This window comes from Sycon ciliatum, chromosome 3 (assembly GCF_964019385.1).
Source record: "Sycon ciliatum chromosome 3, ocSycCili1.1, whole genome shotgun sequence".
Taxonomy (NCBI): domain Eukaryota; kingdom Metazoa; phylum Porifera; class Calcarea; order Leucosolenida; family Sycettidae; genus Sycon; species Sycon ciliatum.
This window is the reverse complement of record NC_088645.1, coordinates 37,575,393-37,590,367: the sequence shown is the minus strand read 5'-3', so window position 1 is coordinate 37,590,367 and position 14,975 is coordinate 37,575,393. Positions and strand designations below refer to the sequence as shown.

Below are 14,975 nucleotides of genomic sequence, written 5' to 3'. Positions count from 1 at the left end.
AGAGCGGCGTACACAAAAGCACACAATGAAAAACCTTGGTAAATTAATTCCGTTGTGACTCAGAGTTTCATGGCTGAACCAATCATCAGACCTGATGATTGGTGACTCTGAGTCACAACGGAATTAATTTGCCAAGGTTTTCATCGTGTGCCTTTGTGTACCTGCATTATGCCGCATAAACTGTTCACTGTCTACAGAGTCACTCGTCCACAGTAGATAATGCCTACGAATTATCGAAAATAGTTCTACTCCTTGTAGGTGGCCAGGCGCTTCCTCTTACCTGTCAAGAGCAAGGCATTGTACTTCCCTGTGCAGTCTCGTGTTGACTGAGCATCACCCAGTAAGTGCAGCCCCCAAGTCCGTTACCAGGTTACATGTGAAGCAAAATCGCATTCACTTTGCCTTGCATGTATTTCTAAATGCCGTGGTTGTGGAGAGTCTCAGTTGAGCGTAGTCAAACACCGGTAGCATGAAGCCATTAGAACAGGCCTCCAATGGTTAGCATCACACATAGCACTTACTCTACTAGCATGCAGAATGTCCCGATCAGTAGTTCCTTCCTACAGACCCCGCTTTAGTGTGTGGAGCCCTGCGATATTTCGCAACGGTGTAGTACGAAGTGGAGAAGGTTTACACCCTGAAGTTGCCAGTTACCAGTTATAAAGTTTATGGTGCATGTCAGTGTAAGGTGATAGCTTTCGGAATTGGTAGATGCTCTCGTGAACTGATTTTGAGAGATGCGGCTGGGCAGCACCGCCAAAGTACTAGCGATCCAACGCGTATGGACATATTCAGTGATACTAGTATCATTGCGTAAGTTTCTTTCGCTGCAATGTGCTAACTTGAAATGACAATATTCCCAATTCGTCAAGGATACACTCTTAGGTATTGAAATCATCATGCCATATTGTCATTCTTCCTCCCCAAAAATGGATGTGATGGTTTGAATCAGCGTCTGCGCGCTCTTTGCGGTTGTTCCTGTTTCTCCAGTGATTCATGGCATTGTGTCGGACTCTACAGGCAATACTGACAATGCAACCGTCCTGGATGTCCACACAGCTGACGCTTGTAGTCCTGTCAGTACTGCGTTCAGGTTGGAGAATGGAAGCAGATATCCCAGCTGCAGGGATGTGAACGAGGTAGCAAATAGTCTGGGTGGACACTTCGTCGCAGAGCTTCTAGACGGTAGCTTAGTTCTGAACAGTAGTGATGGCGAGATTTCAAACGTGATACTAAGCGTCTGCATGCAACCATGCATGAAGCCGAACGCTACGAACACATCATACCATGACCAGGTAGACATCCTTAGGGAAGACGAATTGTTCTTCCTGATAGGATGTGGAGATACCCCAGGACACATCCAAGTCAATGGGTCAGCAACAAGTGTAAGGTATGCCTTGTATTTTGGAACTGTATGTATTTGATCTATAATCGACCAACAAACCCAATGATGTGATGACAGCATCTAAATACATATGCATGTACATGCTTCCCCGTATTGGCTGGGATTTAGCTCGCTTGCAAAAGAGAAATTGAGAATAGCTGAGGAAATTTGTGCAGAACATTACACTCTCTATGTGGCCTACAGTCATTATTTGAATTGTCACCATGCAAATTGTCCGCTCGCGTGGGAAAGCGGCAACCCTCGAAAGCTGGGGCACAGATACATCTAAAAATAAGATAACACATAACTGGATATAAGGACTGCTTTAGCCCAATCCACCCGTCTAGTTGCTGGGTTGAAGATTGTGTCTCCAGAACGATCTTCTCACGTATATGTACAGTGCTGGCCAGAGAAATCCAACCTCATGAATAAGGTAGTGCCGCGCTCGCGTGCATAGAACAGCGTTTGCGTAGCGCCCGGCGCTATGTTATTCATGCATGAGGATGGATTCCTTTCGTCAGCGCTGTACATGACTGGTTGTGCATGTGTGCATGCATAGAGTCACTGGAGTATCAATAAGACATTATTCAAAAACCACGACAGCTGGGCATGATTATCCGAGACTGAATTACCCGCTTGCGTGGGAAAGCCACACCCCTCGAAGCCTCTTGCACAGATACTGCTCCAAATGAGCTAAAAAGGTTGACAGCAGGCAGTTCAGACCCGCTGCAATACCCAAAGACTAATTTGAAACATTTTTAAGACGGTAAGTAACATTATGTCCCCCTTCCCAAGGGAAATTGCGACGGCGACTAAGACCCAGTTAAAAATCACGTTTCGTGTGAGACTCGGCTGGATACCTAGTTTTCCGCAGTCGTTAGGAGGCCACCATTCTTCAAGGATCAAGGCCCAGATGCAGCTCCTAAAGCGTCGGGAGGTGACTAGATCAAACCCACCAGAGTGGTCAAGGACTGAAAGCACAGTGAAATGCAATGTGTAGCTCCATTTTTTAAACCCACTTGTATGTTGTAGAGTAGGTAATACTGAAGCAGCTGTAACCTGGCCGCGAGTACTACTATCTGACTGTGTGTGGGCGAGTTGGCGGAGGCGAAACAATGATTGAAGGGGAGAGGACAAACAACCATCGACAAACATTTAACATTTAAAATTCACTCCTCGCTCAAACAAATACAAAATTAATGATACCTTTGAAGAACCAATGCATTTGGGTCATATTTGTTTACACAAGCAATCTATCATTTCTTCAGTTTGATTTTTATTCCGTATGAACCCATGATGAGAAGTGAGCGAAAACGGTTGTTCGGACAATCTTCGATTTTTTTTCTAGACTGGTATGTAGGGGTGTGCGGATAATGCTCGAAAAGGTGGCAGATTCTGCTCGAAAAGCAGTGAAATTGGCAGAACCATACAAACCTTATGGCGAGCAATTCCTCGAATTCTGCTCCATTTCTTTATCCACATACCAAACATGCATGAAACTTACCCGAAAAAGTGCCGAATTCTGCTAATTTTTCTACCGGCATTATCCGCATATGCCTTCTGGTATGGGCAGCGTATGGTGCATGACTACTGTACTATTCTAAGAATTGTGAGCGCTTCCAATTTGTTCAACAAATTCTGATAAGCAGTTGAGGTTTATTCACAAACATCTCGTCGGCAGGAGTGGAGACCTCCAACGTTTGGAGCAGACACTATCTACAAATTATACCAAATTCTAATGTGGTGGAACACTCCCACCTGGTAAATGCAAAATTGATGAAAGGTTATGTGCAACGCTTGTTCGTGTACATGTACTTGCATGTAGGTCAGCAGCTTGGAAGCCTCGTCGGAGATGGAGGGCTGGCTTTCCGGTAAGCACACAGTGTTAAGCGAGAACTCGCGAAATACCATTCACAGAAGTCGCATCGCAAAAGTTGAGCCAAGCTCAACTTCCGCGATGGTCCAGTTGCGGCAGTTACGTGAAGTGCGAGATGGCTGCGATTTGGGGATTTCCCGGTTTCGCGGCAGTCGCATCGCCAAAAACGCTTCATCATAAATCAATCCTCTTTTACGGGCAAAAATTAACACAATGGATTAAAATGCAATAAAACATACACTGATGACGAAATCAGAAAATGCATGTGTAAAAATTTTAATATAGATTTTCAAACCCAAACCAATAAAAAAACAGATTATTACGTTTTTGTTGACTCACTTCATCTCTTCTATGAGTGTGTTGCTCACCATGCTGGAACTCGCGCTGTTCCTGAAAACTTGATTCGGCACTTGAAACTCACGACCACTATCAGTAGCACACTAGAATTCCAACTAGCACTCCACCCCGCAAACTAGCAAGCATCAATCCCTACTCGGCAGCAAAAGCCATTGACTGACTTACATTATTATAGAACAGTAGGCAAATGGTCTGCGGATAGGGTTTACCGGGTGTTAGCGGCCCTCGTAGGCTCTCTCCCGGAACGGACACGATGATTTCCTCTTTTTTTACAAGAAGGTAATGACCATCAAAGATATTTCCACCGATGAATCTATAACGATACATGTAGTTCGATAGCAAATGCATCCAGAGTGCTGAACAAATACAATGATCAGTGAGCCAATGTACATATTGCATTTGCCTTGAGTTTCTTTGGGTTAGACTTTCTTCAAATTTTCATTTTGATTTCATCGTCGAGTTTCATCCCTTGTAAATTTGGTTTTCTTCCTTCTTTCCATGTCGTGTTGTTTGAATAAACCCGTTTTGATCCAATGTACATGGTACGTGTATATGCACGGCGCTGTCCACTGTATTCCTCGCGCAATAGTTGGCCACTAGCGAGGTTTAGTTTCCACCTAATAGAAACGCGTACATGGGTGATCCACGTACAGTGGATGAACGGCACCCACGTTGCAATGTTGTGTTTAGTCACACGGAACAAACAAAAGCCTGAAGCGAAAGGCCCAAACCTGGTCAAAGACGAAGCTACCCGGGCCTACAAAGCTCATTGAAAATGTTGATTTCGTGCTGCGGAAACTTCTTCTGCGGAGCACCAATCTGATTTTCACCCACGTTCTGGAGGAACGTGGGTGAGCCTCCATACACGGTATGTCGTGAATCAGAAAACGTCTGTACGTGGGTCACTGAGTATCACGTGGTACACACACGTAAAGCACCCACGGATTACGTGGGACTAAACCTCCCTACTTACATTGTACTTCCCTGAGCATATAGCAAGACTCCATTCCCCGTTTCATACCGTCGTGAGTTTTCTTTGATGACCGCGCAAGCGTGAACCTCTGAGGTGCAATCGAATTCCGTTACACCTCACTGGCAAATACGATATCAGTCTGGAGTTGCCTCTGCGTTGAATTTGATTGTGTTACATTACCACTATTAAAGAGCTTGATTTGAATATTGTTGAATGGATACATGACTGATTGTACATCAACATCAACACTATCAGCACGTACGTGAATGAAAGCGTCATGTACGTACGGGTACATCCATCTCACTGCACATTACTGTGTTGTTCGCTTTTTCGTTGCTTTGATTTAGGCCACAAAGACGTGTGGACGAAGGTTTGGCTCTGTGTAAACCACACCACCCAAGAGGACTCGAAACGTGTCCACAACACGGAACTGGAGCTGACAGTGTCACGTGCCTGCCTGTCAGTGGCGTTGTCTCTTGTTACTCTCTGCCTGGCGTTTCACATAGCCTTACCGTAGGTACTGACTGTATGGGCATGGTGTTTCGTTTACGGAATTTTTCGTTAGATCAGCCCACCAGCAGGTTCGCTACGTACTAAAGTTCGTTTTTGGTCGAGGTCTCTCACCAGGAACGTTCAGAAAAATCTTTAATTATTTCGTGCCCCCTAACGAATAATAGTGAATGAATTCCAAACGAGACTTCGTACTTATACAGTGTAAATACATGTACATTTATTTATTTTATTTTATTCCAAGCAATACATGGCTGGGGTAGCCAATGACCACTTTGCGTGGCGATTGCACGGTTTTTATAGCCTACCACGGCTAACAAGGAAAAGAGTAAGAAGTCAAAAAGAAAAGGAAAAGAAGAAAGAAGCAAATATGGACTGAAATTGTGGTCTACTGGTAAAGCAAAGGGGTTCCTGAATGCTGTTGAAGTAGAAAAGGCCCTTCGTCTCCTGGTGCAGCTTAAGCCACACATGTACTTGTACAATGTACACTAGTATAGCACTAACGAACAAGAGTCCTCCGCCTCCATAGCATGCTCAATACTCATTCTAATAGAGCTGTCGTACACTGTTTAAAATAAGTGGAAATAGCGACATCATGACTGTCTCTTGCCTTTCGCAGTCCAAACATACCGGTTTGTGACTTAGAGATACGGACAATGGAAAGTTGCGGGTAGTGCCTGGTCCCGGACGTCTCCGAAATACGATTATTATCAGTTTAATAGGCTCAGGCCAGATTACAAGCCTGAGACAACTATACATGCACACGTATGTATTGTACGTGTATGTATAATTATAATATTTTGGTCAGATAGTATGGTATAGGTGGAAACCTCATTAGTTAAGGTTTGTTTGTGCACCACCCAATAGAGCCGGGACAGTAAATCATGAAAACGAAGTCTCTTACAGAGCATACTCGCACGTTCGTATCGCTACGACAAAGGAGTTTCGTTAAGGAGAAATCCATGTTTGTTTCAACCCTAGAAAATATACACCTGCCCAGACACAGTGTCTAGGCTCGACCTGATGGCGGTGGTGGTGGTGGTGGTGATAAGGAGAGCTCTGTGCTAGAACTTTACAGCCCAGAGAGCGTGTGTGGGCAGGCGTGGATTTTCCGCCACATTGCCAGGTGTGTCTTTACGACCTATTTTACGGGCAAATTGACACAATGGTTTAAAATGCAATAAATCATGCACTGGAGAAGAAATCAGACAAATGCATATGCAAAATAATGAATTTCAACCCCAAACCAGAAAAACCTTCAAAAATATTTTCATCAAATTTCTTTCCCTCAAAACCAGTTAATATCATCAAATCAATTGGCCTTTACGACCATACTACGACCATACTAATCAACCATACGTTCAGCTGCAATGGAGTCTTCAACAGCATACTTGCAGTTCCTTGGTCACTTTATTTTCTGTAAATGTATCCCTTCGCCCTCCACCCGAGCCTGCTAACTACATACGTATACATGTGTGTCCTCTCTGCCCAGCCTCTGTTCAGGCTATTGGTGTCCACTGATTGGGTTTAGCATTCTGCCTACATCTAGTGTGGAAAAACTGTAAACCAGCGTGTTATTGCCTCGATGGTGTGTTGCTTTGCACAGAGAACTTCGCCGAAATGCCAGCGGTGTGATCTTCATGCACCAGTCAGCTGCTCTGTGGATGGCTATCCTACTAGATCTGGCAAATATCATAGTGGGAAATGAGAGGACCCTCTTTTCGTGCGTCTTCATCAACGTGCTCCTGTCATTTTTCGTGAAATCCGTCTTATTGCTAGCAGTAGTGCAAGCTCTTCATCTGCACAGACACATTTTTGACGGCCACAAATCACCCATCAGTCATTACGTTCGCAAAGCTACGTTAGCAGCCTACGGTGAGTAGACCGAACCACGAACAGTACAGTACATGTGCATGTACAGTGCATTTCAAAACTATAGACGCGTAGGGTTTTTGAAATATTTCAAATTTGGCTGGAACTGTGAAAAGAATTCGGGTGGACACACCCATTCCCATAGCGCTGCATATCACATCCGAACCAGTTCCGTTATTTTACAACGTTTCGGCACTTGGCCATCGTCACGTAATAACAATGAATACCGTGGAAGCCACACAAGAGCAGTATATACGCAGAGTGTAGCGCCAAAAAAGATGCGAATTATGTCACCTAGTATGACAGAGAGAGAGAAAAGGCGCAACTAGCACATCACGGAGGAGAAGCAGCAGAAGGTAGCGCGCATTGTGCTATGTGAATGGCGTTACGCAGCGTGTAGCGCCAAACTTGGCTGGAACTTTTTGAGAATAGTTTTCGGAATATTGCTCAGGATCGCTCCACAATTACTCTCATATAGTTTCTAAAGGATTGGATAACAGACGCCCAATTTGGAAAAATTTATGCACAAAGTGATCACAGATTTTATGTGGTATAGATGCTGGCATAACGGTTTTTGCCTAGGTACGCGTCTATAGTTTTGAAATGGACTGTAGTGCAGTGAAATCTGGTTAGGAAGAACACTGATAAGACAAATGTTTGCTTGAGAAGAACTAGTATTCGTAACTCCATTGGATATAACGGAACTGGTTCGGATGTGATATGCAGCGCTATGGGAATGGGTTTGTCCACCCGAATTCTTTTCCATTGGATAAGTCACTGTTTATTCACTGGGTATACCATACGGATAAGAAGAACTCCCGTTATTGCAAACAAATATCATCGGTCCCTTGGTGTTCGTACTGAAGAGGTTTGACTGTATTTCAGTACATGTATGTCTTCTGCATGCCAAATATCTCCACTGGGGACCCCAGAGGCTGCCGTCTCATTACCAAGCTGATTGTTTCCCGGATGGGCCAGATTTGCGCTCAGGTGGATCCTAGGTTAAGACATATTCAGAACAAACTCAAAGTTGTTCAAGGACCCCCTTCAAGTCGCCAGTGTTGGCAAACGTTGCCAGGGCCCAGGGGTGAGGTGCGCAACAAACTTGATAGGGGAGAGTGTTTGTGTCTAAAGTGTTTGTGGTTTAAGTTGGTCCCAGAGCAGTGAATCTAAACCTACAAAATTCGACGCCAGAAGCCATCGATACCCCTAAGCAATTGCCAAAAGGCAAAAGGCTTATTTTGCAAGAGCCCTGGCGAACGCCTTGCAGGACACGTAATATATTATTGTAGACGTACATGAACCTTTACTAAGGTTACGTTTGGTTGGTCACATTCCCAAATGGGAATCACTTGGAATCACTCGGAATCATTCTCGCCCGTTTGGTTGGTCAAAAAAGTGCGTTAGGTTGGTCACATTCCACATGATTCCAGAATGGGAATCGCTGAGAATGATTCTTTTTGGAGAATGATCATTCCACCTCATATGCTGGAATGAGCATTCTCATTCCGGAATCAAAAATGATAATGGCTGCCACGAGCCAAACAATGTAGCAACAGGTTCAAGTGCCTCAAATTATGCACTCAGAAGTACCATGACTCTCTCAAGGAAACTAGAGTCGGGTAAAAGAAAAGACAGCCGCCGTTCCACAACGACATCATGGAATTGTTATGTCAAGTGATTCCTAATTGATCCTGGCGCGTTAGTTTGGTCAGGTGATTCTTGCCGATTCCCATTCCAGAATGGTTGTCATTTACATTCTGAAAATGCCCAACCAAACGCAACCTAAGATGACCTCACCTTCAAAGCTTTAAAATTCATGCAAAGGAAGCTTGTTGTGCAAGGAATGCCATGTCCACGTGGCCCCTGATGTTGTTCTCTGCATTTCTCCTGCCTCGCTCCCACAGGTACTTCGGGATTGATAACCCTGCTCACTAGACTTGCATTGGGGTTCGACCTAGGAACACCAGATCATCCTGGGCCGGCAATGCCATCAAGGTGAGCTGACATTCTACAGAGGGATACGTGTATCATTAACACTGGACATGTACAGACTAGTAGTAGTACTGTTATTTCAATTTTTACTATTTTGTGTTTTGCGAAGGTAGTGGTGATGTCTGGCAGGTTGGCCCGGTGTAAGTAAGTTCTATGGACTCGTCGTTTGCTCCTGATGGCAGCCATGAGAAAGTCAAGTGTCAAGTGGGAGGAAAGCGCGATCTCCAGTATGGGGAGCAGCCAAAATTCCGGTTACATAGTTGGTTTCAGCAATTGTCTTTCACCAAAGGTATTTCCTCCTCCAATTGCTCCTCCTCTCAACGGAGCAGACACTTACAAGTATAGTCGCCCGGTGGCGTGCCTAGATTTGAGCTCCTGTATTCGTTTTCGCTGTGTACTATGTGTGTACTGTCACAGGTGCCAGAAAGAGCTTGCACTGGGAGATATTCTAAGCGCCACCATACCGTTTCTATTCAGCATGCTGACCTGTGGGGTTATCTTCGCACGCATCATGCACAGAGCAAGGGCGCAGGCCTCCAGGAAACAGCCAGCACAAGACGTTGGCTTTCTGCACCACGTCCACCAGGCGAGAGTCGCTGGGTCGACGTTCTTCCTGGTCGGCTTGGCATGGAGCGTCATCTTCGTTCTGTTCTGTTTGACAATAGCACAGGCGAACCTGTTGTTCATGTCACTCATCTCGATAATGGGAGTGGCAACCTTTCTGCTCAAGATTCTGCTAGACACAGCCTTTCATTTGGCGCTGCGCAAGCGTTATGCAAGATGGCACACGGCGAATGTTTCCATTTTAGAGCGAAGCCCTCCACCAGCTGCATGTTGCTCAACGCCAGTGAAAAACAGTACAGTGACAAATGGATCTGCTGACGCATAGTGTCGTTGAGGTGTTTGTTTCTCGACGGGTTGAGGTTTCTTTGAAAGTAACAGTACCCAGGTTCAGACACATCTACAAGACATCCATCGCCGTCTGGGCTGTTGCTACCTCATTGTAACTTAATGTAAGGAAATTCACGGTGCGAAATATGCCTGCTAGTCACATTTTGATTGCATAACGCTGCATTAACACGGCTTCTGAGACGTGTAGACTCATTGTCGATTCACTCCTCTTTTAATATTATTGAGGCTGGTGGCTACCCTGCTATAAAAATTGATAATAATTATTATGGACTCTTGATACTCCTATCGTGGCAGACAGATGTGATCGCCATTGAGCACACATTTGAATAGCAGCGTTTTGTTTCCAACCTTTCCCCCTTTCAACTCCCTCAACGGATTTGCATGTATGGACATCACACTTCCCATACTTGGGACCTTTAGACTACGTTTGTCACTACTTTAGTATCACGTGATCACTACCCCAGTATTACTTTACCACTATTATTTTTAGTATCACAGTTCATCTGCATGTCAGTCCTACATTTTTTTGTCGTCGTATAATTATTATGTACGTTGACGAGTCGGCTTTCCTGCACACTGCTAGTGCTAAACTTGCTTTTTGTTCTTGCCTGCTGCACGTACTGCACATGTATGTACCCTATATGCATGAAAATACAAAACATAGTACTTTGGCCGAAAGGCGGATAACACTAAAAAATGTGGCAAGTTCTGCTCGAAAGTCATTGAAAATTGAAATTGGCTGTATCATCTACGTGTACATGTAAATGTACATGAAAAGGTGTTTGTTGGCAATTCCTTGCATTCTGCTGGTCTTCTTTATCCACAAGTACATGTACTTTTTGAAGTACATGTACATGTACGTGTGTGTACTCATATGACGTGTACATGCACAATGTCATGTATCAAACCTGCCCGGTTTCTTGCCGGCATCATCCACCATAAGTTCCCTTCTCCCATCTACCTCAGTTCACCATTGCTACTGAGTTCGTCTTTCATTGGAGTGCGAGCTGGAGCGCGAACCTCGTCTTGCTTAGCCAAGGGTTTGACTTTGGAACAACGGACAATCCGAAGCAAGCACTGCCGACCACGTAAGCTGGCATTTGGCAAAGGGATATCATACTGGTCGGGGGGGGGGGGGGCGGGGGGGATGCGGGGGGGGGGGGGGGGGGGTGCGAGTAAGTGCTATTACTTGCGTGGCACGCTATACTCCATGTGGTCTCGGGTGGTCATAGAGAGTTAAATACGAAGCCTGCAATGAATTTCGCGGGAACAGCGATTCAGGTTTATGCTAATTTGAGACAAAAGAAGGTTCGAATGCAAGTTGGATAGTAGTCTTCAATGAATCAGCGAAACGTAAAAATTAGACCGGCGAAAAATCGTGAGCCACCAGACAGGATGAAATACATAAACAGTTTATTGAGATCTGTATGTCGTTTCCGACATGTGTGTCCCATTAGAGAAACTGACTAAAATGTTAATGTCGAGTGGTCCTAAACGTCTTCAGCGAAGTTGGTTGCTACGACGTGTAAAATTACAAAACAGTTGCAACAACGGTTGTAGGAGAAACACACTTCGTGATGGATATGCTTTTTTATCTGGTGTTATTTGATTTTTTCTCTACTTTCGCTGCGCAGTTCAGAACTTGACAGAGCAGGACAATGGCACCGAGGAGCAAGAAGAGTGGAAAATGAATACCAATAGCAGCTAGCGTTTTGAAATCTTCGCCATCCCCGCGCCTTTTCGGCCTGCAAACAGGTCGGCAAGATGTCAAAACTCCAAAACGCAGAGATGTGACAATCGTCACTTCGCGCAGCAGAGGAAGATGAACAAGTTCAAAATAGAACTAAGAAGTCGTTCAGCCACTGCAGAGCCCAGACCTCAACGTGCATGACCTCGCCTTTTCCAGCAGCCTCGATGATGTGTCCTCGGTCACAAAGGAGAAGGCGAGATCTGATCGGGGCAGTCGAGAAGTGCTGGTACGACTATGATATCCCTCGGAAGAAATTTGAAATGTTCGGCTTTGCCTGTGTTTTTTGTTCCGTGGCATCCTCGAGCGAGAGCGGAGGCGGTAATGAGTACCAGCGCTGCAGCTCTGCCGTGGTGTCCGCCGAGATGAAGACATTCAGGTAACCGTGAAGACGATCAGGGACGCGGAGAAGCTTCTCCACGACATACGACATCGCGTCGATCGACCTGCAACTTGGAACTGTTTCAGCGGTGATGAATCGAGCGATGGCGACCCAGACTGAGACTCTACTCCCATTCGATCATGTATATATTGTAGATATGTCGATTGAACGTGTTGAAGTGTTTCTCTTCCAAAAGAACACTTCTGTTGAGCACAGTAACTCCTTGAAAAGTCATGTGAAAAAGTCACGAAGTTTTTGTTTCCGGAGGAAGTAGACCTGCTTGCACCTGTTACAAGGGTGAAACATAGCTGCAAGAGGTTTTTTATTCATTGCCGTCTGGGCCATGGCAGCCTCATTGTAAAGAAAGAAGGGATATGCTAGTCCTATTCCGATGGAATGACCCTGTTTCAAAGCCGCAGTTGCCAAATGTCCGACTCATTGTCGTTTCATTTTTATTTTTTATCGGATTGAGGCCGGTGGCTACTTGCTATAAGGCGTAATATGAGGCTATTTACTCTTCACACAATATGTTGTCCGCTGAAACGGAAAGCCATTGAGCAAGCATTGTATTAGCCTCGTTCTTTTTTTCTGTCATTTTCCTGTTCAACCTCCTCGCCTAATACATACTGACATACCTCGCTTATACGGACACTGTAATGACGTATTTTTTATTCTTATAATTAAAATAGACGAAATCACATGGAAACGAGTTATGAAGCAACTATCCACAGTCTCAGGTCGTTGAATGTCTCAGCAACATGTCAGTTTTGTTCCCTGTTATCGCACTTTCTGACTGGTCATTATCTTGCTATAGTCCTGGTTAGTTGATTCATAACTCGTTTCCATGTGATATCTTCTATTTTCATTATAATATTATTTATTGGCTCAGTATCCGAGTTAAGTTTTGTTCTTCCTGATATGCAACACATTGTACGATTTGATTTTTTAAATGCGTGTCTACTTGAAGTACTTCTCAAAGTCAGCATGACGAGCGGAAAAGGGAGGTAGCTAGCCACACCGACAAACGAAGGAGGAAGAAAGACACGAATCATGGTCGTTGCATTTGTGACTGTTTCATACTTGTGAAAGTCAACTGTCTACGTGTAGAAATGAAGAAAAAAAGAAATTTGATTGCTCACGCTGATGCTGATAATGATGAGGATGATTGTGGTATGGTGAGGCAAGAGCAGCAACGACAGCTTGAAGGCTACTAAGCATCGAAGGCTAGGCACTGACTCAGCCTTTGGTAGAGCTTCAAACTCACACCCTGTTACAGCGTGTATCGGTGGTAAAGCATCAAGTCATTTGCTCAGTCTTTTGCCGCTCATCATATGACAGGAACCCAACATAATCATACCATTCTCGTGCGGCAGGACATGTGTGTTTTCTCAGTCAGGAAATGTGTGTTTTCTCCCAGCGATACCATCATCAAATTCAAACCAAATGAAACGATTGCTGTATCGTGCTCATGACAGACCACTGCACGCCCTGAATAATCAAGCAATGTGTTCTGCCAGATTATCCATTCACACTCATTCTGAGAACCAGGGACAGGAAGTCAGGACAATTAGCCAGTCTTCCTCTCTCATTTAGTGCAAGTTCATGTACGGTAGTGATACTGGGTGTACTGCTACCCATACATAATCGCACAAGTGGAGAACCCCTGGATACCCGGACTCTGGGTCATCCCTCAAATAGATATTAAAAAAATTAAAATAATAATCAAGCAATATGTTCTGCAAGAATATCTATTCACACTTATTCTGCGGACCCAGGACAGTGCCTCAGAACAATAGCTAATGGACACTCATTCTTCCGTTTCGTACCAGTACGAGCAACGACATCACGGTGCTAGCTACATGTAGTTCGACAAGGAGCGGACCGCACACAGACTGCTGAGAACACAGTTAACATGTACTGCGTCTGTCTGCCTTTAGCAGAGCTCGCTGACTTGTCAGTTTGATCACTCTGGCAAGGTACATGTGCATTCAGATCTGGCTTTGGACATTTTATTTTTCATTGCTATCAGGTTCGGCCTCGCTTTCTCTGTTCTGCGCTGATGAGTCCACAAAGGACGAAACAGTTCTATCCGCGGATTGAGTGATTTTACGTACACTGATAAACTCAAGTACCCCTCAACAGACGCCCGAAAGCACTCAGAATTTCAAGTGGCCAGTCTGCTAAAGATGAACCACTGTACTGTGAGCGTCATGCGATGTTCAAGAATACAGTTCCCGATTGGTCCCGCGCTGTTACTGCTAAGGCAATGAATCATTCTCCATATTTAGTTACGGTCCGAACTCAGTACCGGACGCCTGAGCTAAAGCCCAAACGTCCCTACCGCCAGCTCTATGCACCGTCATCAACAGTTGCCAGCGTGCCAGATCTCCTAGACTCAAGAAGCTAGAGAGAGCACATGTGCAGCGTCAGCAAGAGCTCTGGAGCTAGTGATCATGGACGAATCTCCGGAAAACAATCAGTTGCAGGTCAAGTTGTTGCAGCACTGGCACAACTGATCAACATGGATAACTGTCACGAGATGTGGACAATAGTCAATACCATAGTTACCATAGTTACCCGTTAGAAAGGACGAGCAAAACCGGCAGCGGAGTGAGCGCGCGACCTCTGTGCGTCATCACTGTCGGGAAGATACACTCGAACGCACATGCCACGGATGGCCTGGCTCTACCAGGACACCCTTCAGCGTGTTCCCCGTAAGCATGGTTATTCTTTACATGCATATGCACAGATTGCCAGAAAATAGATAAAAGGAGCAGAGTGGGTTGGTAGGCGCCAGTGCAATAATTCCAAACTGAAGAAGAGATTACCCAGTCGTATGCCAACGTTCACTGATCTACTAAAGAAAATGGAAAAGCTATTCGGAAGCAACTACAGAAAGATTAATGAGCAGTCAACTTTGCCCCAGCGTCGAGAGGCATTGTCCACGGTTGTGGTAAAGAAGGCAAA

The 14,975-nt window shown here is 44.9% G+C and overlaps 1 protein-coding gene across 1 annotated transcript; it reads left to right on the top strand.

Moving 5' to 3' along the window:
- The first annotated feature begins 469 nt into the window (after positions 1-469).
- On the top strand, positions 470-10,570 carry LOC135813047 (uncharacterized). The gene is made up of 7 exons (XM_065326266.1): positions 470-497; positions 991-1,385; positions 3,210-3,255; positions 4,938-5,103; positions 6,707-6,975; positions 8,880-8,970; positions 9,385-10,570. The coding sequence occupies exons 1-7, from the start codon at positions 470-472 to the stop codon at positions 9,854-9,856; spliced, it is 1,467 nt and encodes a 488-aa protein (XP_065182338.1). The 3' UTR covers positions 9,857-10,570.
- The last annotated feature ends 4,405 nt before the right edge of the window (positions 10,571-14,975 follow it).